The 24,719-nt window shown below is 40.7% G+C and overlaps 1 protein-coding gene and 1 non-coding gene across 2 annotated transcripts; both read left to right on the top strand.

The window, feature by feature from the left end:
- Positions 1-496: 496 nt before the first annotated feature.
- Positions 497-16,520, top strand: HSPA9 (heat shock protein family A (Hsp70) member 9). The gene is made up of 17 exons (XM_065873397.1): positions 497-654; positions 1,946-2,004; positions 2,237-2,324; positions 3,150-3,331; positions 4,318-4,442; positions 4,973-5,046; positions 5,404-5,510; positions 5,991-6,153; positions 7,320-7,412; positions 10,870-11,079; positions 12,156-12,383; positions 13,274-13,378; positions 14,156-14,273; positions 14,696-14,790; positions 15,046-15,138; positions 15,323-15,463; positions 15,776-16,520. Exons 1-17 carry the CDS (start codon positions 574-576, stop codon positions 15,851-15,853), a joined length of 2,040 nt encoding a protein of 679 aa, XP_065729469.1. The 5' UTR covers positions 497-573; the 3' UTR covers positions 15,854-16,520.
- Positions 11,469-11,539, top strand: LOC136121767 (small nucleolar RNA SNORD63). Its single transcript, XR_010655778.1, has one exon. It is a non-coding gene; the product is annotated as a small nucleolar RNA SNORD63 (small nucleolar RNA).
- Positions 16,521-24,719: the final 8,199 nt, after the last annotated feature.

The following is a 24,719-nucleotide window of genomic DNA, read 5'->3' as shown; positions in this document are numbered from 1 at the left end:
TCTCCCAGGGCAACGCTGGGACCAAACTCACGTGAGCTGGAGCGTCCTATGACAGCTCTAGTTAGACTCCTCCCCGGTCTCCGCCACTCCCTGCGCACATGCGCTCCAGGCCCTCAGTAGGATCCCAGTTGCGCAGGCGCAACAGGCCCCTCCTCTCAGGCAACTGACGCAAGGAGACTGTTCGCAATTTATCCCGTGTGACCTTGAGTCTTTTCTGCCTCCGAGGACCGGGGTTGTCCACGGTTCTGCCTTATACCGCTTTTAGCCTCCTGGTCTGTCACGGAGCCCAGACCTGCCGCAGCTGGCACGGGAGGACACGCTTTAACCTGCCATCATGTCCCGAAGCGTATTAGCCATAGGCCCTGACTCCGGAAGCAGCGTTCAGGCATTTTCTTATCAGGCAGCGCGGGCGGCGCCTCAGCGGAAGAGCGGGCTTCCAGGCCGCAGCGATCAAACCCCGCCCCCCGCCTCACGTAGTTGGAGGTTTCCAGAAGCGCTAGTATCACCGCGCCGCGCAATTCTCAGTGGTCTGAGCGCGTGTTTGCTGTCTCGTATTTCCACCATTTAGCAGCCATGATAAGCGCCAGCCGAGCCGCAGTAGCTCGTCTTGTCGGCGCCGCAGCCTCCCGGGGCCCCCCAGCCGCCCGCCACCAGGTAAGGGACTGCTGGGCCTTCCCCGAGGGGCTCACGGCCTTGGGACTCAGTGCGGCAGGCCGCGGCCTTCGGGGTCAGAATCCTCGGGGAGAGACGGAAAATAACGGACGTTCAGTATTCAGTGCTGCCGGTTCAAGGCCTCATTCAGGGTTTTGCGTTCCTGTTTCAGGCCCTGCTGAGTCACACTCCTTGGGAGCCTGGAGTTTTATCTCATCGAGTAGTGGGCAGTGGTCTTGATTAGTCCGTTTGAGACGATTACAGTTTTGGTCTTGAGGTCTTGAGTAGAAGGACGATTGTTCGCTGTGAAATGCAGACTGTGCGGGGACCCCGTTGCTATGATACACCGAAGGAAGGAAGAGCATCTGAGCAGTAAATTAAAAATCAAGCTCTGATTTTCTTGCTTACGAACATTTGACTGGTTAGCTCCCCAGAATTTTGTTCTCCGTTATTTCAGAAAAAATGAGCAAATCAGGAAAAGGCCATGGAATAGTTGTTCATTATCGTGTAAGACTAAAAACATACCTTTTGGGGAAACAGGAATTGTATTTCTTTGCACTCAGGTTGGGTAAAAGAAGACTCGGAAGTAGCCTGAGATGAGATTGTAATAAAGGTCTTTGACACTGATGGGAAGCCACTCCTGACATTTTTTTTTTTTCCCCTTGTAAACTGACTTCACAAAATTACCGATTCTAGTTCCCTTAAAGCAGCAACTTGTCAAGGTCAGGGGAAATGTCTCTGATTAAGTTAAATCTGTACCTGCAACACGTAACATATGTGGGTCTTAGGTATACACTGCTCCTGATGATGAAATTGAGTAGTATTTTAATGTATTTTTGCTGCTCCACGGGATATTTGGCACAGTCTGGAAATAATTTTGGTTGTCACAACCTGGGTAGCCATGCTACTACTAGGTTCTAGTTGTAAAGGCCCAAGTTGATGCTAAACATTCTGCAGTGCATAGAACGGCCCAGCTCCCAACAAAGATTCTGTTCAAAATCAATAGTGCCAAGGTTGAGAGACCCTTTGGTAATGTAATTCAAGATAATTTTATATCAATTTATTTCTCTGATTTCATTGGGAAAATTTGTACTTTATTAGGCTTGTTTGTTTCAGTACCATAATGTCTCTTAGATATGAAATATCTTATTTCAGTATATTTTATACATGGTAACCACTCAGTGAACAGAATGAAAGTCTCAACCTTTGATGTATTCTTCAGAAGAATAATTAAAACAAGCTCAAGTTTTCATGTGTAGTTCATGGCTGATCCTTTTTTTTGTTTGTTTTTAAGGATGGCTGGAATGGCTTTAGTCATGAAGCTTTTAGAATTGTTTCAAGGCGGGACTATGCGTAAGTATAATTTCGTTTCCTTTAGCATTAAGATAACAAATGTTAAGCCCCAGAGCAATGGTCTCTAAATTTGTGATTAATTACTTCACTCAGAAAAAAAGACACAGCTAAGTTTATTTATAGAGTGCATTTTGCCACAGTAACAAATATTGTTTTCTTATGTTTTTCTACAACCATTTTGGAGATAACTGTTAATATAATTAATCATAGCATTGTTTTAAATGTCTTACAGATCAGAAGCAATCAAGGGAGCAGTTGTTGGTATTGATTTGGGTACTACCAACTCCTGTGTGGCAGTTATGGAAGGTAAACAAGCAAAGGTGAGCATGATTGGAAGCTCTGGATCATGTAGTGGTAACCAGTACACAATTCAGAATTCTGCGTCCTTTGGCTTAGATAAGGGACATTTTCAAAGCTGCTTTTAAATTCTTAAGACTCTTGTGAGGTGAATCTTTGTGCTTAATTGTATGCTGGTAATAAATGAATGGATTTGACTTCCCAGGATTTAAGTGTGTCCTAGTATAGATGTAAGACTACTAAGTTACCATTAGGACCCATTGGGATGACTTGTGCTGTTGATTACTTCTGTAATTAACGTTCTGCTTTTTTGTAAGTCAGTTAAACAAAGGCTAAAGGTGCAGGAACAGTCTAGAAGCAAGTGGAGCTCCAAATAATGCATAGGCTGCATCCTAAGTAAGGCATGTTTTTTACTTCCTTCTAGAGGAAGTAGAGGCTGTTCCTCCTTTGTTTGTGAAATCTTTATTCCCACCTGGTTCTCCTCAAGAATATTTGGAGCACCTGGATTTTTAAATTCCTTGTTGGCAGTTTTGTTTAATGCCTGAAACTCGTAGGCATCACCAAAAAATCAGAAGTAGATTTAACTCTCCATATGGAAGGAAAGATTACGTTGTCCACACATTGAGTATGAAAGATGTGATTTATATTTATTCCTGTTTCTTGGATGTTCTTAGTTGTAGGTTGTTTGAGTCTGCAATAGTAGTTGCTTACTATATCAACATTCACAGAGCAGAAAAGTATGCCCATTAGTACTGTTCTTTAGTATTTGTTTTGTGTCTTAAATGATTGGTACAAAGACAGTAATGGTGACTGGAACCTCATTCTCTGTCCTATCTTGGGAGTTTTAGGTGCTAGAGAATGTTGAAGGTGCCAGAACCACCCCTTCAGTTGTAGCCTTTACAGCAGATGGTGAGCGACTTGTTGGCATGCCGGCCAAGCGACAGGCTGTCACCAACCCAAACAACACATTCTATGCTACCAAGCGTCTCATTGGCCGGCGATATGACGACCCAGAAGTTCAAAAAGACATGTGAGTAATAGCAAAAATGTATTTGTATGCAAAGGCTAAATAGATGAATCTTACCAGCAGGATCTCTTGGGACAGGCCCTGCTCCTACCAAAAGGGTATCTCCTTCAAAAAATTCAATTCTGCCTTCACAGATTAGGTCTTTGCTATGTGTGACATGATACATGAAGATCTGGCTAGTCATTCCTGGACCACATAAATTGGCGGTAAACACATGAAGGTAGATAATGGCATAGGCGCCATCTTGATACTGATCAGATGTTTTCAAGGTTCATCCTTGTGGCGTGTATTGGTATTTCATTCCTTTTTATGGCCAAATAATATCCCATTGTATGCATACATACTGCATTTTGTTTATCTGTTTGTTAATGGGCATTTGGGTTCTTTCCACTTTTTGGCTATTATGAATAATGCTTTGTGTATAGGGGTGTTTTTTTTGGTTTGTTTGTTTGTTTGTTTATTTGCGGTACGCGGGCCTCTCACTGTTGTGGCCTCTCCCGTTGCGGAGTACAGGCTCCAGACGTGCAGGCTCAGCGGCCATGGCTCACGGGCCCAGCCGCTCCACGGCATGTGGGATCTTCCCAGACCGGGGCATGAACCCGTGTCCCCTGCATCGGCAAGCGGACTCTCAACCACTGCGCCACCAGGGAAGCCCTGTGTATAGGTTTTTGTGTGGACATGTATTTTCATTTCTCTTGGGTAGACATCTAGTAATGGAATCGCTAGGTCCTATATACCTATATACCTATAACCGCTTTCCAAAGCAGCTGCAAAAATTTTTGGTGAGAAGAATGTTCATGTTTCAATTCATCAGGATGTTTTTACATGTTAATGAGTGCTTTCTAAAGGTTTTCATTAAACAAATTCCTGAAGTTCTCATTTGTTGGCCATGGATCTCTTGGCGTGGAAGATGGGCTTTCATGGTGTATGGTAACCTCATGGTAGGTTGGGCTGGCATGTTTCTTAAGTATAATTTTTGTGTCTTTCAGTAAAAATGTTCCTTTTAAAATTGTCCGTGCCTCTAATGGCGATGCCTGGGTTGAAGCTCATGGAAAACTCTATTCCCCAAGTCAGATTGGAGCATTTGTGTTGATGAAGATGAAAGAGACTGCAGGTGAGATAGCTTAGTTCATATCTGGGAAAATTTAGAGAACAGCATGATTCCTCTGAGATCACTGGCTTCCATACCTCAGTGTCCTTTGGATGAGTCTGCAGTGGCTTTTATACAGAATACCTAGGAATGGCAAAACTTTATTACTCTTTCCCTACAAATTGAATTTCTCTTCCAAGTTTTCCTAATGGTGGCTTGCTTGTTTCTTTTTTTCAGAAGGGAAATCAAAAGACTACACTAATTAAGCTTTTGTATCTGTTAGGTAAAACTTCCCATTTAAGAAACTAGTGGCTCTTTTAAATCTAAAACTATAGCTGGTGAGCCTTCACTAACATGTTAAAGGTGAGATCTTGGGTTTTTAAAATTGGAGTGTTTTCCTACAAGGTCTCTTCATGTTAGGTCATATGCTAAAAACTGTTGGGTGCTGTTTGTGACCTCAAGAGAGTGACACAGGTTGTTAGGCTACATTAGTAATTGTAGCCTGTTTCATCTGATAGGGTCTTATGAATGATTTTCATTGATTGCTTTTCCAGAAAATTACTTGGGGCATACAGCAAAAAATGCTGTGATCACCGTCCCAGCGTATTTCAATGACTCTCAGAGACAGGTGAGTTTAATTATCATTTTTAATAATTTATTTAATTTATTTATTTATTTATTTTTGGCTGCATTGGGTCTTGGTTGCTGCACATGGGCTTCCTCTAGTTGCAGCGACCAGGGGCTACGCTTCATTGCAGTGTGTGGGCTTCTCGTTGCGGTGGCTTCTCTTGTTGTGGAGCAAGGGCTTAGTTGCTCTGCGGCATGTGGGATCTTCCTGGACCAGGGCTCAAACCCCTGTCCCCTGCATTGGCAACAGGATTCTTAACCACTGCTGCCACCAGGGAAGCCCCACAATTAGCATTTTTATTCAGGAAATTAGTGGTACCTGGGACACGGTGGAAAATGCTTTTTTCTTTTTTTATAGGCCACTAAGGATGCTGGCCAGATATCTGGACTAAATGTGCTTCGGGTAATTAATGAACCCACAGCAGCTGCTCTGGCCTATGGTCTAGACAAATCAGAAGATAAAATGTAAGTTTGTGCAGTGAATTCCACCTAGATTTGTGAGACTTAAGTGCATGGAACCTTGAAACTTACCCTAAATCATCATCTTGATTTCATGGTGATTGAGCCTTATACTTAGACTGGAAATGTACTGCCTTGACCTTTTCCCAAGGCTTTTATGGTCTGTGTTTTTCATTCATTTCAAGATTATCCCTTGATTACTTTTTCTTTTTAAAGTACTGGCTGTGGTCATTTTTTCCCCTTGGTATGCCTGTTGGCAAGTATTCATCCAAAAGAGTGGTTTTTGCTTTTTAACATTTCAATTTTAACTGTATGTATGTTTTACATGTTGCTATTAGGGCCACCTGTTAAGACATACGTCACTTATGCAGTCGTCAACTTTCATAATCATACCTGGGGGGGAAATAGCCAAATTTATGTTGGTTTGGTTACTGAAATCCATATGCTGTGATGAGTTTTGTTCCTGACGGACTTTTTCCTTTCTAGCATTGCTGTATATGATTTAGGTGGTGGAACTTTTGATATTTCCATACTGGAAATCCAGAAAGGAGTATTTGAGGTGAAATCCACCAATGGAGACACTTTTTTAGGTGGTGAAGACTTTGACCAGGCCTTGCTGCGTCACATTGTGAAGGAGTTCAAAAGAGAGGTTAGTTACCGGTGTGGTTAATATGTACACATTGGAATACTGAGAATTTCTTTGTTCAGACTGCTATTTGCTTTGTTATACGGTTTTTTTTTTCCCTTAAGAGAGTGTTGAATAGGCCACTGAAATTGCATTTTAGTTCCATGGGTGCTCTGAACTATTCTGGTTATTGTAGCTTCAAATTGGAAACAAACAACAATTAAAAGGCTATAACGGGCTTCCCTGGTGGCACAGTGGTTGAGAGTCCGCCTGCCGATGCGGGGGACATGGGTTTGTGCCCTGGTCCGGGAGGATCCCACATGCCGCGGAGCAGCTGGGCCCGTGAGCCGTGGCCACTGAGCCTGCGCGTCTGGAGCCTGTGCTCCGCAGCGGGAGAGGCCACAACAGTGAGAGGCCTGAGTACCACAAAAAAAAAAAAAAAAAAAAAAAGGCTATAGCACCTGGTGTACAATAGTACTATGGCATTTTATATAAGGGACTTTGAATATCTTTGGATTTGGGGTATCCGCATTTGACAGGGGTTGCTGGAACCAATTCCTCACAGATACCAAGGGATGACTGTGTAGGTTTCCCTCACTATCTGAAAATTGAGCCTGCGAAACTTTTGATAAGCTGAAATGTTGTGAAGCTACACATTTTGCTAACGGATGCACAACATAAATGGTTGTATGCTCACAGACAGTTCAAAGATATGGTGGTGGTTTGGTGCTCAAGTAAGTGTAGTTACTGGGGAAGGAGCTTGGGGTGCACACTGCCTCTGGAATGGCTCGCTGCAAAGCAAACGCTGAACATTATTTGTCCTTTTTGCCTTTTTTGTAAAAGTGAAAATCCTTTTTAGATTTCATTTGGTTAGCAAAAACAGGTATTAAAGTAGATCTTATATAAAAGGGAAGTGGTGTAAAGCAAACTTTGGAAAAGGAATTATGGGAACTCCTCTTTTGAGCTAGAATTCTACAGCTGGAAAGAACTGAGAACAGTTCATCCTCTAACTCCAGACACATTTCTTTTTCAAAGTAGGTCTTCTTTTTTCCTATAGATTTTTAAAGGCAATAAGTAATTTCTGCTTGTTTATAAAGGTATGGCTCTATTTTGTTTTGTTACACCTTACCACTGCAATTTAAGTAGCATTTATTTTCTTAACATTAATATATTGTGTCTTCACTTTGTAGACAGGGGTTGATTTGACCAAAGACAACATGGCACTTCAAAGGGTTCGGGAAGCCGCTGAGAAGGCCAAGTGTGAACTCTCTTCATCTGTGCAGGTGAGACGTGGACAGATTCCACCAGTCTTGATGGATCTTTTCAGCCTGAGTTTACTCGAATAGCATATTCTAATTGGCATAATGTCAGTCAGATTTCTTTTAACAGCTTTCTGGTTGGTGATAAAAAGCCTTTCCATTAGCAAAGGAGCATTATGTGTTTTGGTGAGCTGAAGCACCCAAATCAGAGGTTATGATTTGCTTTCCTGCTGCCACCTGAGAACCTGGAATTAGATCTCCTGCCATCTTGCTATATCCCTGACACGGACCTAACATACTGTTACTCTGTTCTTAGTGGTTAAGGCAAAGGGAGGCTTAATCTTTCAGAACTGGAGCAACTTTAGCACTCTGGGAAGGGAAGAGGTATTTATAGCATCTGTCATTGTGTTGGTAAAGTGGGTGACCTTCAGTCACATCTGGATTTTATTTTTCTTTTTTTTTTTTTTCTTTTTAATAGCAGCTATAAGGAGTGACAAAGCTGTACAGGGTCATCCATGAAGTTGATGGTATTCCCTTGTCCTGCTGTCAGAATTTGCAGCACGATGGTTGGGGTCGAAATATGTGGCACTACCACAGGATAGCTTATAATTCTTCCCAGGGGTTGTCACTTTATGAAACGGGACGTTGGTTAGTTTTACTGTGGCTCTGTCCTATTAATAGGTATTTGGATTGTTTTCCACCATTTTGCTATTATAGCAAGGTGTATTGACCACCCTTGTACATTACTGTTTGTGCATGTGTGATTGTAAGTCTGTAGGTTAAATTTATAGAAGCATTTATTACCCTTGAGTTTATAATGTGGTTTGGGGAGGTGGACACTAATGAGAACACTTTTTTTTTTTTTTTTTTTTTTTTTTGCTGTATGCGGGCCTCTCAATGTTGTGGCCTCTCCCGTTGCAGAGCACAGGCTCCGGATGCGCAGGCCCAGCGGCCATGGCTCATGGGCCCAGCCGCTCCACGGCATGTGGGATCTTCCCGGACCGGGGCACGAACCCGTGTCCCGTGCTTCGGCAGGCGGACTCTCAACCACTGCGCCACCAGGGAAGCCCGAGAACATTATATTAGTAAATGTCAGAAGTAATGTAGAGGATAAGAGTTACTCTGGGGCTTCCCTGGTGGCACAGTGGTTAAGAATCTGCCTGCCAATGCAGGGGACGCGAGTTCGAGCCCCAGTCCGGGAAGATCCCACATGCCGCAGAGCAACTAAGCCCGTGCACCACAACTACTGAGTCTGCGCTCTAGAGCCCGCGTGCTACAGCTGCTGAAGGCCACGCACCTAGAGCCTGTGCTCCGCAACAAGAGAAGCCACCGCAATGAGAAGCCCACACACCGCAATGAAGAATAGACCCCGCGCGCAGCAACGAAGACCCAACGCAGCCAAAAAAATAAATTAAAAAAAAAAAGAGTTACTCTGCAAGCAGACTGGTGGAGATGAAGTCCTTATTTCATTACTTATTAGCTGTGTGACCTTGAATGAATTACTTAACATTTCTGTTTTCTTGTCTATAAAATGAGGATAATTAGTGCTCATTCCCCCTAGAGTTGAGAGGATTAGTAAATTAATACATATAACATGCTTAGGACAATGTGTAGTAAATAGTAAGTGGTATTCTAAATGTATGTATGTATTTTGTTTTTTTAAAAAGGCAAAGTTAGATTTATAATAAAGGAACTTGACAGGTGTTTGACATAATTAGGAGAGCTTCTGTAAGGTGAGTTAATCAGGAAGAGATAAAGGGTCAGGCAAGTATGAGGTTCTCGGGTAAAGACCTGAGTAAGGGTCAGTGTGGCTGAAGTACAGACTAGACTGGCAGGAGGAGCATAGAAGATAAGGCTAGGGGCTTTATAGATTGGGGATTTGGTATCTTTCCTGAGATAATGACAACAGACTACTGAAAGTTTTTAAGGTGGGCCAGTAACATGGTCAGATTTGGTGAAAGCACTCTGAGGTGGAGTGCTCTTTGTGGCAGCCTGAGTGGGTGTGGGAAAATGTTGGGAGGCTATTGCAGCACACCAGGTGGTGAGAGAGGAAGGACTTGGACCAGAGTGTGGTGGTGAGAGATACATGGTTGGAATTGAGAGAGAAGAGGGACAGAACTTCATGTTGGAACTGGCTTTCGAGGGTGGAGAACCCTGGAGTTTTTCACCTGGTCATTATAGCATATAGAACTGCACTAATACAGTAACTACATGTGGCTATTTAAAATTAAATACAATTTTTAAGAATTCCATTTCTCAGTTCCACTAGCTGTATTTCAAGTATTCAGCCACATGTGACTAGTGGCCGCTGGATCGAAAAGCAGAGATAGAGAACATTCCCATTGCCACAGAAAGTTCTGTTGGATTGCATTACTATAGATAATTTTATTTACTGATGCGGTTTGTTAACATTTTGCAAAGAAAGAGAAAATTGTTATTGGTGTTCTTGAAACTATATCCAATATCATTTACAAAAGATGTGTTGATTCTCCCTGTAAAGCATTTATCTGTCCAAGGTACTCTACCTGAAGAAAGCTGGTTAAGGATTTGCTCCCTTCAGTCTTTATTCCCTGTTGGCCTTGCTTTGTGAAGTTGGAGGGGCAGCATACACAAACTCTTTTCCTGGGGGTTCACCCCAAGACATCTGTTTCTGTATGTTTAGTAATGAGTTTTGTTAGTCTAAATAGTCTTAATCCATGCCTTATGCCTTATCAGGATTTTAGGCTTATTAAATACTGTATGTTACATGGTGTGACTGTAGCAGTGTTAGCTACTTTCTGGGGATGTGATAGCAGTAGTCAGTCCTTGTACTTCTCTTTAGCATTTTTGTTGTAGGTTTCTTAACCATCTTCCTGAAACTTGAAAAGCCCTGGTTTGGTGGCAGATTATTTGGTTCAGAGCATACCTTTCACATTTTTCTTAATGTGCAAGGAAATTTTTTAAAACTTGGTAAAAGAAAACAGTAGTGTGATTCTTTTATATATATATATTTTTTTTTTTTTTTTTTTTTTTTTGGTGGTACGCGGGCCTCTCACTGCTGTGGCCTCTCCCGTTGCGGAGCACAGGCTCCAGACGCGCAGGCTCAGCGGCCATGGCTCATGGGCCCAGCCGCTCCGCAGCATGTGGGATCTTCCCAGACCGGGGCATGAACCCGTGTCCCCTGCATTGGCAGGCAGACTCTCAACCACTGTGCCACCAGGGAAGCCCCTTAATATATTTTTAATAGCAGGACAGACTGTTCTTCACCTGAATGGGGATTTTTCCTGCTTCTCTATTTCTTTCTTCATTGTTAATAACAGATTTATAGTGTTTACTTCTGGGAAGATAAGAGGTTGAATCTTAAAGAGTCACTGTCTTTGGTGGCCGTTCATTTAAATGTCTGACCCTCACTGTGGCTTTCAGAGTCTTCCTTTCCTAGGGTATAGTCTTTAATTGAAGTAATAAAGAGACTTCACTACTGGTTTCCCTGCTTCCTTTGCAGACTGACATCAATTTGCCATACCTTACAATGGATGCCTCTGGACCCAAGCATTTGAATATGAAGCTGACCCGGGCTCAGTTTGAGGGGATTGTTACTGATCTAATCAGAAGGACCATAGCTCCATGCCAAAAAGCCATGCAAGATGCAGAAGTCAGCAAAAGTGACATAGGAGAAGTGATTCTGGTTGGTGGCATGACTAGGATGCCCAAGGTAAGGACCCATGGCATTCTTGATATAGAGCGCAGAGAGGGCCAACACATAATGATTTATTAGGAGATAACATATGGCTTATGTTGTGTAGGGACATGAATATGTGGCCTTTCTACCACGCTGACCTGAAAGGTGGATGAATTTGTGCCCTTGCTAAAGAGTTCTTAAAGGGTATTTTAAAAAAAGGATCAGGATAGGGGGGATGTCTTTGGGGTAGTAGCAAGGAGGATCCTGAACTTCAGTTTCATAGAATTTTTAGGAATGAAACAAAGTTTGCGGTCAGAGACAGCTTAACATCCTGGTACTAACTAGCCTCTATAGGCAATTTTGGACATGTGTTTTGTAGTATAGTGTTTGGGGTTTCAAAGGCATCTCTTCAACAGAGATTTGTGCAATGATGCATTTTATCAACACATCATTCTGAAAAGACAGGTGTGTGGAAAACTAATAACTGAGCACAGAACCTGTTGATGGTGTAATTCTTGCTTTATAGCTTGAACAGAACTATCTTGGGCCTTGATTTTCATAATTTTACCTTTGGGGTACTTGTGCTTAGGAAAATGATGCATACAATAAATCTGAAGCGAAAAGGAGAGGCTTTGAACCAGGCAGATATTTTTATGTTAAATTATCACAGATGTTACTCAAATAGAACTTTTTCCTAGCATTAGTAAAATAAGCAGGAGGGGAAAACATGCCTCATACTTGCACCAGTATTGAATTACTACTGCTTCTGTTAAGCTGATTTTTAGTTGATATGTAGAAGAGGACTTGGACTATACAAATTAAGTCCCCTTGCCTTGTACCTTGTATTTCTAATTTGATGTATTGCTTGGGAAACCAGATTAAAAAATTTAGGCAAATTGTTCCCAAATTTAAAAGGGCTATGAATGAGATACTCAAGAGTAAAGTATATGTGTAACCAAATAATATACTTAACTCATTAACAAGAACTCAACTACAAAATAATTTGAGTAAACGTTCTTGGATCTGAAGCACCCTGTCGTGCTACTCTCCCTTTCTCAGGCAATTGCCCTGAGTAGTGAGTGACAAGGTTCTTTTTTCTTGGTGCTCAGGTTCAGCAGACCGTGCAGGATCTCTTTGGCCGAGCCCCAAGTAAAGCTGTCAATCCTGATGAGGCTGTGGCCATTGGAGCTGCCATTCAGGGAGGTGTGTTGGCTGGTGATGTCACAGATGTGCTACTCTTGGATGTCACTCCCCTGTCTCTGGGTATTGAGACTCTGGGAGGTGTCTTCACCAAGCTTATTAACAGGAACACCACTATTCCAACCAAGAAGAGCCAGGTAAAAGCCACCCCACCCTACTTTGTCACAGAGATACTAGGTTCTGTGAGGATGTGATTGTAGCCACTTCTGTGAGCTTTTCCTAGAAAACTTTTTTTGTTTTGTAGTCCATACTAGTTGAATGTGGAGGGGTGGTAAGAATCTTGTCCTTCGTTCTCTTTTGTTCCTAGAAAAGTTCTTTTTCTGTCATCCAGTGGTGATAATTTTAGGGAAGTCATCAATAGTCTCTCCTTCTCAGGATAATAATTGCCAGAAGGAGCCTCATCATTTGAGACTGAATTCCTATACTCTTCTGTTCTCAAAGGCAGTAAAAAGAATGGCGTGGCTGAGACTAAGGGAGTTTGCTTGTCTTCCTGGAGAACGATAGGGGTTCTGAGATATCAAGCCAGGATTATTTGGGCAATGGCTTGGTCTTAGATTAAGAATTACTTCCTTTCTCAGATTTGGTGTTTTTCTGAAAGAACTATGGCTGTTGCTATGTTTGAAGTGATGTATTGCCAACACATCATTCTGAAGTGTGTGGTGATTTCCTGTGACTATGAGCATAAAATAAATGTCCTCTCTCTGACCCATTTCTCTGGATGAGCATGTTTCAGCATCTCGCTTTTTATAGCTCCTTCTCTTGAGGCCTTCTGTGCTAATGCTGCATCTTTGTACAATGCATTTGCTTAGCTGAAAACAATAGCTATTGTATGCCCTTTTGCTGTGCTAATCCTACTCCTGTTCTCTGTAAAGACATAAGCCTTTGTTCTGAACATAGTGTACATTAGGATTCTTCCAGTGTTGGGAGGTGAATTTCTTCCTGGTTTGTTGCACTTTGTAAGGGGGAACAGGCTGGGGAAAAAAAAAAATCAGGCTGCCAACCCAGCAAGTTTCCTTTTTCTCCCTAGGTGTTTTCTACAGCTGCTGATGGACAGACTCAAGTGGAGATTAAAGTGTGTCAGGGTGAGAGAGAGATGGCTGGAGACAACAAACTTCTTGGACAGTTTACTTTGGTAGGTATTGGGAATCATGAATGTTAAGTTCATTTTTTTATGGTGAAGTTACACTATTCTAACCCCTAATGTTACCATAAACTGCTGACAGATGTAGTCTGTGTTATCTTAGCATAGTATTCAAATGAATTCTGCAACTGGATAACCATGGCTTCAGTTTTTACCTGAAAGCCCTGCTTCTTGTGCCTTAGGAACTAAATAAAGAAGCTTGTAAGAGCCAGGGAAATGTTCATAAACAGTGCTTATTAGAAGAAATTCCTGATTACTATTTTACTACTTTTAAAGACATTTGATATTGTTATTGGCTGCTACTTTGTCATCATCTTTTTTTTTTTGGCCATGCTCTGTGGCATGTGGGATCTTAGTTCCCTGACCAGGGATTGAACCTATGCCCTCTGCAATGGAAGTGCAGAGTCTTAACCACCGGACTGCCAGGGAAGTCCCTTGTTACTGGCTTCTAGTCAGCATCACTTATTGCTTATTGGGATGAATGATTGAAGAGTTTACTCTTCACGCATTGTGTATCCTTAGGTACATAAAGCCATTGTGGTTACTTGCTGTAGCCAGCCTTCACTAGTATGAGTCCTGTTTATTTTAAGCAGCAATGAAATTACCACCCTCACCGACAAACTCATGTTTTTGTACATTTAAGTCAAAGTTTCACTTGTTCCTCCCAGAAACCAAGTAATTTCTTCCCCAGAAGACCATATAGGTTTTGGAAATAGAGCACTGGACCCCTTTGTGAGAGGAGCTTACTCTGGTATTTATTTATTCTAGATTGGGATTCCCCCAGCCCCTCGTGGAGTCCCTCAGATTGAAGTTACATTTGACATTGATGCCAATGGGATTGTACATGTTTCTGCCAAAGATAAGGGTACAGGACGTGAGCAGCAGAGTAAGTACTCTTATTTATTAAGACTGTAAGAGTGAGGTGAGGGACTTTTCTCTGTTGGGAACTAGACCCTCTAGATTGGGCATTATCTTTTCCCTTAGCCTCAGGGGAGGATGATGAGTCCTCTTTGCCCTCTCTCCTCAGTTATCAGTGTCACATTAACAGGTATGGTGTTTATTCCCCCAAAAAAGGCAAGCACTGAGCCTCTGGATTGCTGAAGTTTTGGTAGGTAGGACAGTTAGTTCTCTGTATATTTTAGACCCTTGGTTTCCCTCTGCTTATTGTAGAACAATAGGATATTCCCCTTCTTCATAATGTACGTCAAGACAGCTACTTTGAAGAGGAGGATTCTTTTTCTTAATACAGTAGAGGAAGAAGCATATAGTTTTCCTGGGAAGTAATGAGGTGCCTTCTTTTCACTATAGTTGTGATCCAGTCTTCCGGTGGGTTAAGCAAAGATGATATTGAAAATATGGTTAAAAATGCAGAGAAGTATGCTGAGGAAGACCGGCGAAAGAAGGTGATTACTTTGCTCATAACTTCTATGTGAAATGCCTTTCTTATTTATTCTCAGTCTTCCCATATCAGAATTTTCATGTTACAGAATGCAGCTAAAACCTCTTACAGACATCTCAGACCACAGTGATTTCTCCCTCTTAACTGTTCATACTCTGTTAACTGTATGTAGCAGTTTTCATGTTGTCGTAATGAGGACATTGAGCCAACTAGTTGATTGGGAAGTCTTCATTCATACTACATTTTTAATTTCTCTTAGGAACGAGTTGAAGCAGTTAATATGGCTGAAGGAATCATTCATGACACAGAAACCAAGATGGAAGAATTCAAGGACCAATTGCCTGCTGATGAGGTAAACCCTCTTTTAAAATAGCTCAAGAAGTTGGGAGGCATCGTCACCACTGTCAGTGAAGGTCATTTTTCTGTGTGGGTCTTGATAGGAATTTAGTTTTTAAAAAATGTTTCTCAACATTCTGCTGTGTGTTATGGGATAAGAACCAGAAAAAGTGAGGGTCTGGTGTTGTTTTGTTTTTAAGTGCCACAAGCTAAAAGAAGAGATTTCCAAAATGAGGGAGCTCCTCGCTCGAAAAGACAGTGAAACAGGAGAAAACATAAGGCAGGCAGCATCTTCCCTTCAGCAAGCATCATTGAAGCTCTTCGAAATGGCATACAAAAAGGTACAAGGCTGTTTTACTCAATGAATATTTTGCTCCTAACTTGATGTAACTGCTCTTGATTACTGTCACTGATGGCTCCTACATAGCCATTTATGGAACTGGGAGTATTGGAATTGGAAATATCCTTCTTCCTGCCTTCTTGACTACGGTGGGTGGGTGGGAGGGAGGGAGGGAGGGTGAGGTCAAAGGGAAGAAATCACTAAAACTGGGAGAGTGGAACAGGCAGGATATGGCTTTTTCGTTTTTAGTTCATCGGAGAGCAAACTGTCACCCTTAACATTAAACAAGTGATTCTCAAATGTTTTCTTATAGATGGCATCTGAGCGGGAAGGCTCTGGAAGTTCTGGCACTGGGGAGCAAAAGGAAGATCAAAAGGAAGAGAAACAGTAACAGCAGCAAACTTTGGAGTTGAAAGGACAACATATTATGATGCTTGGGAGTGAAGGGATTTCCTGAGCTGAAATGGGCAAAACTTCAGTCTTCTACTGTGTTTTTGCAGTACTCTATATATAATTTCCTGAATATGTAAATTTAGTGACCATTAGCTAATGATCATTTAACAAGTGATAATTCCCAACAGTACAAAGTTCACAGTATTCTGTCCCTAGCCTGTCATTCTTTTTCAGCTGCATGTAAGATGGGGGGAAAAGATTTAACGTTGTTTTGTGCTGAAGTAGCTGTATTTTCAAAGGGGTGAAGCCATCTCACACACTGAAGACAGGTCTGGAATGAGACCATAGGGGGATGAGATCCTTCTAGTTACCTAAGTACTGCTGTACCAGCCTGTGTGTATATGGAGTTCTTCAACTGAGGCCTTGCAAGGCAAGACAGCTGTGCCATGTTTGGAGATAGGGCAGGGAAGCTAAATCAATGTAAAACCAAGCTAGCTATTTATGTGAGGTCCAGCTTCTAAAACACAAGTCTCCCAAACTTTCTGAAGGCATACTTTCCTAGCTACCCTTTGGCCTGTGTCAGTGGCACCTGTATCTCTGATGACTGTTCTTTTTGATCCATTCTGGATTTTTAAAAAAATAAATAGGAAAAGCATTTTGATCTCTTGTCTGTGAGGGGTGAGGCCCTGAGATTTAGCTTCAGAAATATGACATGAATCACATTTCCCAACTCCCTGACCTTGATACAGGATTTTCTAACACTGGCATTTGAATTTCTAACAAATTGAAAACTTGGGAAGGCCGGTATAATAATAAGCATTATCACCAAAGACAAGTCTGGTTCAGAGGAGGCTTTTTTTTTTTTTCTCTCCCTAGCCCCATCTGAGGTTTGGAATGTTGAAATAGTCTTTAGATCTCTAACATGAAAATCAGGCCTCCTATTTCCAGGCTGCTCTCTGCTCTAAATAAGTCCAACCAGAATTGGCTTACAGTAATGAAACACGTCTAGTATTAAGTTCTAAGGTGATTTCAGTGGCTCAATAATAACAGGAACCCAGATTCTATAGTTTTGCTTTTTCATCCTCAGTGAGTTGCCTTGTCCTAATTTCTCTAATGTAGTTCTAAATATCACATGCTAACAACTTCAGAACCAGGAAGGTGACTGCATCTTAGAACTCACTTTAGTTTTAATAATTATTTCTTAAGTTTATTTCTTAAAAATTGAGATTGTTTATGTGATAATTATGTTTCTGGAAAATTGTTTATTAACACCCTTTTAAAAGCTTCTTGAGGTTTCATATGAGAAATAATAGGCTCAAATTTTCAGCCACACGACCACTTGGTGGGAACCTTGTGGGATGTGCAGTAATTCTTTATGAAGTATTGTTTTGTGGCATGCTGGGGAAGATAATTAGCATCTCTGGTTGGCCCTTGCTCACTAAATGCGTCTAGTGTTTACCAATCATTGTGATAACTAAGCCTCTCAAGCATTTCCAAAGTACCCCAATTCAGAGGTACTGGTTTATATTATTCAAGATTTCATCTTTGAGATCAGTGAGAGGAGCCAAGCATGCCCTGAACAAAATGGGTTCTATTAGAGAGGTAGGGAGAAGAGCTGCTTGGGCAGGTACCCACAGATACTGTCTCAAGCTGTGCCATGAGTGGTATATGTAGTAGTAGTTCGGTTACCTTCTAATAAAACTAATAATCAGCACAAGCAGCCTTGAACAAAAATTTATAAATTCAGATACAGTCTTCCTTTTGTGGTGCAAGTGCTTGATAGGTCCCAAAAGGAAAACTTCCTGGGATTATTCCAGTTGTCTTCCCCAACTTAAAACTCCACACTTGGTACACAATAGTACAACACATGTGATCTGACCCCTTAATACCTTTCTTTTCCCCTACCCTCCTACTATACTTTGACCTTGCTTGGACAGTCTCCCACAGATTTCTACCTGACTCATCCCTCACTTTTTTCATAAGTCATAAGGGTTGTTTTTTTTTCTAATTTAGTCATAAGGTTTTGAAATGTCATAAAACATGCTGCCTTCTTCAAGTCCCTGTCATTTCCTATCCTTACCCTACTCTTTCTCCACAGCAGTTATTACCACCTAATTTATCTTTCCCCCCATTGCTATGGTCTGAATTTTTAGGTCCCCCAAATCCCTATGTTGAAATCCTAACTCCTACAGTGATGGTAATTAGGAGGTGGGGGCCTTTGGGAGGTGGTAGATCACTAAAAGGGGCTCTAGAAATCCCTGATCCCCTTCCACCATATGAGGACACATTTAAGTTTATGACCTGGAAGAGGGCCCTCACCTGACCGTGCTGGCACCCCAATCTCAGATTTTCCAGGCTTCAAAACTGCAAGATAAATTTTGTTTATAAGCTACCCAGCCTGTGTTATTTTGTTATGGCAGCTTGAACGGACTAAGACCCACCATTTTAAGTTTCAAGAAGCCAGAAACTTTGGTTCACTGCTATTTTCCATTAGAACAATGCTTGGCACTTAAGCACTCAAATCTTCTGTCAAATCAGTCTCTCCCACTGTCCAAAACTCTGGGGTGGTTTGGTTTCTCCATTTGAGAGAGAAAGGCCTTAATATTTAAGTTTATGTATAAATTATACTCTATCAAGAGTTCTAGGGGCAACAAACCAAACCCAGAAATTAGAACTTAACTGGTAAATGATAAGTCTTAATTAGGAAAAGAATTTAAGGAGAAATTAACAGTAATGTTTAGAGGACTAAAAATGTGACCTGAGGTATTCCTGGGCCAGCAAAGGGGGAATACGAATGACCAGAATAAATGCGCAACCCTCTTTTATACTTCATAGGTGTAAAAGTCCAATTCTGTTGCTGACTCTTGAAAAAATTTACCCAAGTGGAGTTTTTCCTCAACTTTTTATTTCAAACCTGTTCTTAGAAAATTAAAAGAACGGTATAATGAACACACACAAAACACCATTCACCTAGATTGAATTTGCATTTTGCCACATTTGCACTCTTTCACACTTGTGTGTGTTCACTATATATTTTAATTTTAAGTATAACGTTTATACTAGGGATTCTATAGCAAGAAGGAGCAGTAAAGAGAAAAGCAAGTTCTTACAGATGGTACATGAGAAGATCGGGAGTAAAGAGACAACTCAAACTTTGAAAATAAACTGCTTCAAAGCAAAGACCCTTCACTATTTCAGATACCACTGTGACTCCATTCTCCAGTCCTAAGGCTGCTATGTTAGGGCTATGTCTCCACCTTTCCTTCCTCTGGTATCAGAAGAACAAATAAATGAGTGAAAGCCCTAGACAGAGGAGCTATAAGGCAACATACATTATTCCACCTGTGAAGGAGGTAATCTAGCAATTACAGAAAGAACCATTGCAACAGCCATTTTAGTAGGTCAAAAACGGTTGAGTATCACCAATTTCATATTGTTAAACCTAATTACAATGCACCATCAATCCCATTTCTGCTGTGGTAAGTCAGGAAATGGAAATCTATCTTCACACTAAAGAGAATACTGCAGCTGAACCAACCTTTAATAATTAAAACTTTCAATGCTGAGTGAGGTCACAGGAAACAGGAAATGTTCCACCTAAACCGTAAGCTCTTAAACCGGTTCTTGGAGCCCCTAGCCCAGAGCGTAGAGATTTGGGACAATGGTTGGGAAGTGGGGAGTCCATGTGAGTGACTTCAGGGGGTCTATAAACCACTGATTGTAAAATGCAAGACTGCAAATATTAATTTTTCTGGGGAAGTGGTCCATTGCTTTTACTGATTTCTTGAAGGGATCTGTAACCAAAAGGTTAAGAACCACAGATTTCCTAAATGGGAAACCAATCTACCTTACTAGTCTAACTACTTAAATTCAAGCCATACGCCTTGGTCCATGTCCCCCCTTGCCTTTAGCCATCTCCCCAGTCTTGCCTTTCCATATCTTAGGTATCCTTGGTCTACCCTCTTCTATGAAGCCTTCCCCATTCAGCTCACACTGGCTGTTTCACTCAAATTCTTACACTCTATTTTTCAATTTTTTAATGTTCAATTCAGGAACTTATAGCTTTTAATATTTTCTCCCATCTTCCTTTGGATTATTTTGAAGCAAATTCCAGAAATCATAATTTTACTCTAACATTGTACCTCTAAAAAGGTTATTCTATAAAATATAACAATATCATGATCATATCGAAAAAAATTAACTCCTTAACGGCAAAAACTTGAATGTTCAAATTTTCCCAATATTTTCAAAAACTTTTTTTTTTTTTTTTTGACCACGCCACGTGGCATGCAGGACCTTAGTTCCCTGACTAGGGGTTCAACCCGGGCCCCCTGCACTGGGAGCGCAGAGTCTTAACCACTGGACTGCCACGGAAGTCTCATAACTTTTTCAACTGTTAAAGAGTCAGGAGCCAATAACGGCCACACCCTATATTGGTTGATATGTCCCTTAAGTCTCTTTTAAACTATAAATTTCCTTGCCTCTTTTTCCTCTGCTTTGCAATTTATTTGTTGAAGAAACTGTGCGACTTGTCCTATAGTCCTGTAATCTACATTCTACATTTCACTGATTGCATTCTTATGATGTCATTTAACATGTTCTTCCATCCCCACTTGATCTGATTCAAGTTAAGCTTTTTGACAAGATTAGTTCATCAGAGGGTATATAATTCTGGTTGGCTCTTTTGTGATGTTAGCAGCCACTGATGATCATTACCTACCCCTAGATCTCTAATTTTATTAAAGGTATACTATTCTACTTCTATCTTTTCTTCATTTTTTTTATATGAAATACCTCTCTAGTGAGAAACTTCCCCTCATAACAAGTAACTAGTTACCCTAAGGTAGAGTTCATATGGGAAAGGCTTCTTTATTTACTGGTTTTTAGAATGAGTTAGATCTGTAGTATTAATCAAAGGTGAGACCAGTGAGATTTCTTGGGTGTCTTTGTGAACGCACGGATTTTAACTTATTTAATGTGCTTCAATTCACTGCAATTATTCTTACTAAGGCTCAAATTCTTCTAACTTTGGCCTTGGTAGGCTTTTCCTTCTGGCTTAGTTTGTTGTTTTTTTTTTTGCGGTACGCGGGCCTCTCACTACTGTGGCCTCTCCCGTTGCGGAGCACAGGCTCCGGATGCGCAGGCTCAGCGGCCATGGCTCACGGGCCCAGCCGCTCCGCAGCACGTGGAATCCTCCCAGACCGGGGCACGAACCCGTGTCCCCTGCATCGGCAGGCAGACTCTCAACCACTGCGCCACCAGGGAAGCCCCCTGGCTTAGTTTTGACAAGACCCCATTAGTAAAGGACAGTATCTTCCATAAATGGTGTTGGGAAAACTGGACAACCACATGCAAATGAATGAAAATGGACCACTATCTTACACCATACACAAAAATTAACTCAAAATGGATTAAAGACACGAACGTAAGACCTGAAACCATAGAACTTATATAAGATAACATAGTAAGCTCCTTGACATCAGTCTTGGATTTTTGGGATTTGACACCAAAATCAAAAACAACAACAGCAAAAATAAACAAGGGGGGGGGGTACACCAAACTAAAAAGCTTCTGTACAGCAAAGGAAACCATTAACAAAATGAAAAGGCAACCTACTGAATGGGAGAAAATATTTGCAAATCATGTATCTGGTAAGGAGTTAGTTCCCAAAATATATAAAGAACTCATACAACCCAATAGCAAAAAAATAACCAAAAAATGGGCAGAAGACATGAATAGACATTTTTCCAAAGACACAGATGGCCAAAAGGTACATGAAAAGGTGCTAAGCATCACTAATCATCAGGGAAATGTAAATCAAAACCACAGTGAGGTATCACCCCACACCTGTAGAATGGCTAGTATCAAAAAGACAAGAAATAACAAGTGTTGGCATAGATGTGGAGAAAAGGGAACACTTGTTTACTATGACTGGAAATGTAAACTGGTGCAGCTACTATGGAAAAGAGTATGAAGGTTCCTCAAAAAATTAAAAATAGAACTACCACAGGATCCAGAAATTCTACTTCTGGGTATTTATCCAAAGAAAACAAAAACAGAAATTTGAAAAGATGTATGCACCTCCATGTTCACTGCAGCATTATTTACAGTAGCCAAGATATGGAAACAAGCTAAGTATCCATTGATGAATGAATGGATAAAGAAGACGTGGTGTATATATACAATGGAATACTATTCAGCCATTAAAAAAATGAATTCGTGCTGCTTGTGATGACATGGATGGAATTGGAGGGCATTATGCTAAGTGAAATAAGTCAGACAGAGAAAGACAAATACCGCATGATCTCACTTATATATGGAGTCTTAAAAAAAACAAGCTCATGTATACAAAGAACAGATAGGTGGTTGCCAGAGGTGGGGTTGGGGGTGGGGTGGCAGTGATAGGGGGGTGAGTGAAATGGGTGAAGAGGGTCAAAAAGATAGACTTCCAGTTATAAAATAAATCAGTCTTGGGGATGTAATGTATAATATGGTGACTGTAGTTAATTATACTGTATTGCATATTTGCAAGTTGCTAAGAGAGTAAATCTTAAAAGTTCTCACCACAAGAAAAAAAATTATTTAACTATATATGGTGATAGACATTAACTAGACTTATTGTGATCACTTCACAATATATACAAATATCAAATCATGTTGTATAGCTGAAACTAATATGATGTTATACGTCAATTATACCTCAGTAAAAAACCAAAAGTCTATCAGGGTATTAAAAGTACTTTAAAAAAAAAAAAAAGACCCCCAGTAGTCTTCGTTCCTTTCCTTTCTTACTGATATAGCGAAGTGTTTCAGGCTCAATTTGTTCATTTCTGCCTCAGTCCTATAAACAGCTACTTCTCCTTTTATACTGTTATCTATTTGTTTAACATTCCTATATCTTTTTTCCCCTAAAAAAAGACCATTAATTTAATGACTGCACTACATCTAAAAAGAATGTTCAGCACTTACCCCAGCACTCTGCTAGACAGAAAACTAGTACGCGATAAATATTTACGGAATTGAACTAAAAGATTAGCATCTGTCTAGCTATTCTACAAGGATGTCTACTGAGTCAAGACAGGCAGCACTGGAAACATTAAGCACTTACCTCCTCCCCAGGTGGTCCAATGGCATGGCTCAATCTCACTCTGCTAATTATTCTTTCATGTTATGGGAAGACCTACTCCAGCTCTAGTGAGTACTCCCTAGAACAAGGATTCTAAAAAAAGAAAAATAAATTTTTCTAGAGTTGAAAGAATGAGAAAAAAAGTTCTCTATGTGCATTTTCTTAAAGTTGGAAATCATTATAAGGTAAAGCATTTAATGGTCCATATCTGCTTAATTTAAAAAGACTACAAATTAGTGTAAAGATGTTTGGTTATCTAGAGAGGAAACTGCTGTCATTCCTTAGTTGTAGTCCCCCTTCCCACTGAAAGGTTACATTTCACCACTAGGTGTCCACAGGGGAGGAAATGATACCTTACACTGGCCCATTTCAAGTCACTTTCACACACATCTGCACTCCACAATTAAGCAACTATGCCTTATGTCAATTTACACAAATCTTCAATCCTTTGAGTTTTATATTGTACCATGTAGGTCTTCTTCATAGACTTTTACTTATGTAAGATTTTTTTATTTACTTAAAGATGGAATCTACAGAACTGCATTCCTTAAATTCACTATGCTTAAGTACAGCCAAGAATTGAGGGCAGACTACACATTCCTTTATTTATAGAGCTCTACTTCATGAACCTGTAAGCACTTTAGAGACAGTCTAATCCAGAGATTTTTCAAACTACTTTTTATTTTTCTAGGCACAGAAACATTTTTTTTTTCTTTTTGAACAACATACTATATGTAACTCTTTGATGGATGGACGGGGCAGGGAAAACACACGCAGTTACTAAGATACCTAGGAAAACGTCATCCATTCTACTAATATAGTTAGGGTTATAAATACCCAATATTTTAAACTCTAACTCTGAAAAGTTCTGAATTTCTAACAATCATTAACACACCAGCCATGGAAGCAGCAGAAAATATCCCACAGACCTATTTTACTGGTCCCCTCTTTCCACCAGAAGGAAAAAATCCCTAAGAATTGTACTTTGGATCTGTTCTTCCTTTAGTTTTTCAAACTTATTTTCTGCTAGAGAATGATGAAGTGAGTAGTGTCACAGATCCTCAATAGAAAGAGTATAGAAAACAGCAGAAGAGGACAGAACAAATTAGGAAAAACTAAAAACAGAACTAAAATTCACTGGTGACACATGCTTGCTGTAAATGGTACTAGGAACTTCACACAAATTATTCAATCCAACAATAGTCCCAACAAAATAGATGGGATCCCCATTTTACAGACAAGAAAACTGAGATTCTGCAAGATTTAAGAAGTGACTTGTTCAAGGTAAGGAGGAGAGTGAAGGCTCAACCCTAAGACTTCCTAGCTCCAGACTTTTCTTTAACAACGCCATTGACTTCCAGAAGAGCCATGGGTTTGCCTTAGCAAACCTTTCCACAACCATCCCTTGCCGCCTTCTCCGCCTTGATTACTCCTAAACTGGCCTCCACATTAGCAACCAATTATTTCATTCTGTACCTAACAGCACTTTGTTCTCAAGCTGCTACAGGTGTTTTCAACATCAAAACAATCCATCCCTTTCCTTTCCCCTGAATCCCCACCTATTTACTAGGAATGTCACCTAAACCCCATATTTAAAATTATTACCTAATGTTAGAGCTGGGGGAAAAGTTCTGAGGTCATCAAGAACAAATCCTTCATTTTTCAGAGGACAACCTGTGCCTAGAGAGGTTATATACTCTACATTTTGAAAAAAACCTTTATCACCGTTATATTACAG

The sequence above is a fragment of the Phocoena phocoena genome, chromosome 3 (assembly GCF_963924675.1).
Source record: "Phocoena phocoena chromosome 3, mPhoPho1.1, whole genome shotgun sequence".
Taxonomy (NCBI): Eukaryota; Metazoa; Chordata; class Mammalia; order Artiodactyla; family Phocoenidae; genus Phocoena; species Phocoena phocoena.
This window is presented reverse-complemented; position numbering and strand designations above follow the sequence as displayed.

Coding starts and splice junctions, on each gene's coding strand:
- HSPA9 (XM_065873397.1), top strand. CDS start 574: ATGATAAGCGCCAGCCGAGCCGCAGTAGCTCGTCTTGTCGGCGCCGCA. Junction 3,332..4,317: donor CCAGAAGTTCAAAAAGACAT/GTGAGTAATAGC, acceptor TGTGTCTTTCAG/TAAAAATGTTCCTTTTAAAA. Junction 5,511..5,990: donor GACAAATCAGAAGATAAAAT/GTAAGTTTGTGC, acceptor TTTCCTTTCTAG/CATTGCTGTATATGATTTAG.